This window comes from Orcinus orca, chromosome 4, assembly GCF_937001465.1.
Source record: "Orcinus orca chromosome 4, mOrcOrc1.1, whole genome shotgun sequence".
Lineage (NCBI taxonomy): Eukaryota > Metazoa > Chordata > Mammalia > Artiodactyla > Delphinidae > Orcinus > Orcinus orca.
This window is the reverse complement of record NC_064562.1, coordinates 41,867,340-41,871,353: the sequence shown is the minus strand read 5'-3', so window position 1 is coordinate 41,871,353 and position 4,014 is coordinate 41,867,340. Positions and strand designations below refer to the sequence as shown.

The window sequence follows — 4,014 nt, the reverse complement described above, 5'->3', positions numbered from 1 at the left end:
AAAAAGATGGATATTCTGATTGTTTCTCATTTAAATTAGTACTCTATTTTTGTTTTAGGCTGATATGGAAAAAGTTGTGTGTGCAGCTTTATGTAAATCTAAATTAGCAAATAATTTGAATAACAGTCATTTGGATACATTTATCCAGAATATGCAGACTATTTTAGAAAGTTTGAAAATATAGGCTTTTTAAAAAATGTAATGACTTATATACCAAGGACTCATGATCCATGACCAAGCAATCTCTGCCACAGAAAGCCAGTTTTTTTCCTCTAAACATTTCATTGACTGGGGCTGCAGTATAGGGTCATAATGAATGATGCATTCTAGAAGGTGAGCATTGTACAGCCTGTTAAATTGTATGCACAGCCCTGCTCTATTCTCTTTATCTCTCTAGTCTCCTGAAGACTTCTTGCCAGTATTCCAGGATATTTTTTATTTGCTTTAATTTTATTTGTGAAAACATTCAGTTATTTAAACTGTTTAATTTGTTCATGATCTTGATAATTAAATTCTACCTTATAAGAACACGGTGAGGGTCGGGCTGCTGGAGTGCGGCGACGCCGCGGGACTCGGGGAGCCAGCTGGCGGGCGGGCTGGAGAGGGGATGGCGGGGAGGGTGCGGCGGCTGCGGGTTGCAGGGCAGTGGTCTGCAGGGCTTCAGCCTCCCGAGGGCCAGCCTCGCCGAGCCCGGAACTGGGTCTGAATCCCGCGCACAGCAAAGACGAGGCGGCTGTGGCGGCAGCGGCGGCCCCAGCCATGCTGTGCTATGTGACGAGGCCGGACGCGGTGCTGATGGAGGTGGAGGCGGAAGCCAACGGCGAGGACTGCCTCAACCAGGTGTGCAGACGATTGGGAATTATAGAAGTTGATTATTTTGGACTGCAGTTTACGGGTAGCAAAGGTGAAAGTTTATGGCTAAATCTGAGAAATCGGATCTCCCAGCAGATGGATGGGCTAGCCCCTTACCGGCTTAAACTGAGAGTCAAGTTCTTCGTGGAGCCTCATCTCATCTTACAGGAGCAGACTAGGCATATCTTTTTCTTGCATATCAAGGAGGCCCTCCTGGCAGGCCACCTCCAGTGTTCACCAGAGCAAGCAGTGGAACTCAGTGCCCTCCTGGCCCAGACCAAGTTTGGCGACTATAACCAGAACACAGCCAAGTACAGCTATGAAGAGCTGTGTGCCAAGGAGCTCTCCAGTGCCACCTTGAACAGCATTGTGGCAAAGCATAAGGAGTTGGAGGGGACCAGCCAGGCTTCGGCTGAATACCAGGTTTTGCAGATTGTGTCCGCAATGGAAAACTACGGCACAGAATGGCATTCTGTGAGGGACAGCGAAGGGCAGAAACTCCTCATTGGGGTTGGACCTGAAGGAATCTCAATTTGTAAAGATGACTTCAGCCCAATTAATAGGATCGCTTACCCTGTCGTGCAGATGGCTACCCAGTCAGGGAAGAACGTGTACCTCACCATCACCAAGGAGTCTGGGAACAGCATCGTGCTCTTGTTCAAGATGATCAGCACCCGGGCAGCCAGCGGGCTCTACCGAGCCATCACCGAGACACATGCTTTTTACAGGTGCGACACGGTGACCAGTGCCGTCACGATGCAGTACAGCCGAGACCTGAAGGGCCATTTGGCTTCTCTGTTTCTGAACGAAAACATCAACCTGGGCAAGAAGTATGTCTTCGATATTAAAAGAACCTCCAAGGAGGCGTATGACCACGCCAGGAGGGCTCTGTACAACGCGGGTGTGCTGGATCTTGTGCCGAGAAGCGACCCAGCCCTCCAAACTCTCCCCTGAAGTCCTTGGAGAGCAGCATGAGCTGCGGCAGCTGCGAGGGCCTTGGCTGCCAGCAGACCCGGGCCCTCCAGGAGAAGCTGCGCAAGCTCAAGGAGGCCATGCTGTGCGTGCTGTGCTGCGAGGGTGAGATCAACTCAGCCTTCTGCCCCTGCGGCCACACTGTGTGCTGCGAGGGCTGCGCCGCCCAGCTCCAGTCCTGTCCTGTCTGCAGGTCACGGGTGGACCACGTCCAGCACGTCAACCTGCCGACCCACACCAGTCTTCTCAACCTGACTGTGATCTGATCTGCTGTGCACTTACTGGACATGCCATGTCTCCATGAACTGCACTGGTATAAACTATAAACATGATAGATTGTGGAGAGAATAAATACTCCAGCGCCCATCTGCCATGCAACGTTTAGGGGGAAAAAAAAAAAAGGAAGACTAGAAACAGTATGACTACTCCTTACCGCCAAAATGTACCATGCGTAGAATCAGCACCTCCGGGTTGGTGACCAGGAAGAGCTCTGGGACCCAGACACGTTCCTTGGACTTTTCTTCCTTTTATGATCAAGTAAAGAAATCAGGAAGATCTTTGACGTCAGTTAAGTGGCAGCATAGCCCAAAAGTGAGTACCTTTTAGAAAATGATGTTTAAGTCTCCTTAACATATCCCAAGGTAAGTTTCCTACTTGCAGCCAATTTTGTAAGGATTCATTTTAAGGATTTACTTGGTTCTTTTCTGTACGGGTCACAGAGCTCTGGACATTTTTAATAGGAAAATTTTTCTTAAAGAGATAGCTGTCATTTTAATGTCATTTCTGTTTTTCTAACTTGCTCAAGAAAGATTGGGAGGCAAACATATTTAAAAATCGATTCGGGGACTTTTTTTTTTTTTTTTTTTTTTTTTTTTGCCGTACACGGGCCTCTCACTGCTGCGGCCCCTCCTGCTGCGGAGCACAGGCTCTGGACGCGCAGACCCAGCGGCCACGGCCCACGGGCCCAGCAGCCCCGCGGCATGCGGGATCCTCCCGGATCGGGGCACAAACCCTCGTCCCCTGCATCAGCAGGCAGACCCTCAACCACTGCACCACCAGGGAAGCCTGATTCGGGGACTTTTTTAAAGTGGACACAAAGTTGTCAGATTTAAACCAGTCTAACCAGTGGAAAATAGATCCCTCCACGTGGATGGTGTCCTATTCTTTCCCCCTCTCCTTACCCTGGCCCCAAGCCTTTCAATTATAAAATGCTACCAGTCTGGTTAGACGATTTCTGTGGAGTAGTCAGCACTCCTTGGGCCTCTTGAGTTGGTGGAATATTTTAAGATTGAAAAGGGAGCGCATGTTCCTTGGAAGGAAGAGCATTGCTCACTGAGATGAAGCTTCGCCATGTACAAAGCAGGGGTCGTTCGTGAGTTCTCCGACGCACCCTGCTCCAGCTTCAGCCAGTGGGGTTGCTTTTGCTTGAGCCATCAAGCCTTTTACAGCCTTATAGTAGGTATCCTAGATATCGTAAGCTTTTTTTGGTAGTAAATGCTTAAGTGTTAACTTTTTGTTGTCCCTCTATATGTTTTAGAGGGGTTTCGGGGTTTTTTGTTTCTATATTCTTAATCATGTTTTCCACTCCCACTTGGGCATTTTGGAACCTGGTCAGCTTCTTGGTTTTCTAGGATGTCTGGAACCTGGATGACCTTATTGGGTGCAATACTAGCTAAGTTAAAGCTAGAAACCTACACTGTCACTTTACTGAGATTTCTGAGTATACTTTTCATATTGCCTTAATGTAGCAGTAATGTGTTTATGCATTTGTTTCTTTGCACAGACATTTTGTCAGATATTAAAACTCTACTTTTTTATGGCACATATTAGCATATAAGCCTTTATTCCAAGAGGTATTTATTTTTTCACTTGTAAAAAAATAATGTTTCACATATAAAGAACTCTGTTATATCTTAAAGGATTTCTGTCTTTTATATTCAGGATAATAAAGATGTTAAAGCAAAAAAAAAAAAGAACACGGTGAGCACATATAAAAGAAGAACTCCTTTCCTTTAGGAAATCCTCTTCCATTCAGTCCTCAAGTTTACAGCCATTATCGCCATGTATTAGTACAATATAACTCTATCTCCAAATTGGTTGATTAGTCCAAGAGTTGGAATCTGGCCCAAGATGGGCCAATCAGAGCATTCTCTTTGGTGGCTGACAATCCTAGTGACCTTGTTTTCTGCT

At 46.8% G+C, this 4,014-nt stretch overlaps 1 protein-coding gene across 1 annotated transcript; it reads left to right on the top strand.

Moving 5' to 3' along the window:
• The first annotated feature begins 544 nt into the window (after positions 1–544).
• On the top strand, positions 545–3,742 carry LOC101282110 (E3 ubiquitin-protein ligase MYLIP-like). Its single transcript, XM_012537583.3, is given in 2 exon segments — positions 545–1,780; positions 1,783–3,742. Coding segments are annotated over 2 exon segments (1,329 nt in total). The 5' UTR covers positions 545–759; the 3' UTR covers positions 2,091–3,742.
• Positions 3,743–4,014: the final 272 nt, after the last annotated feature.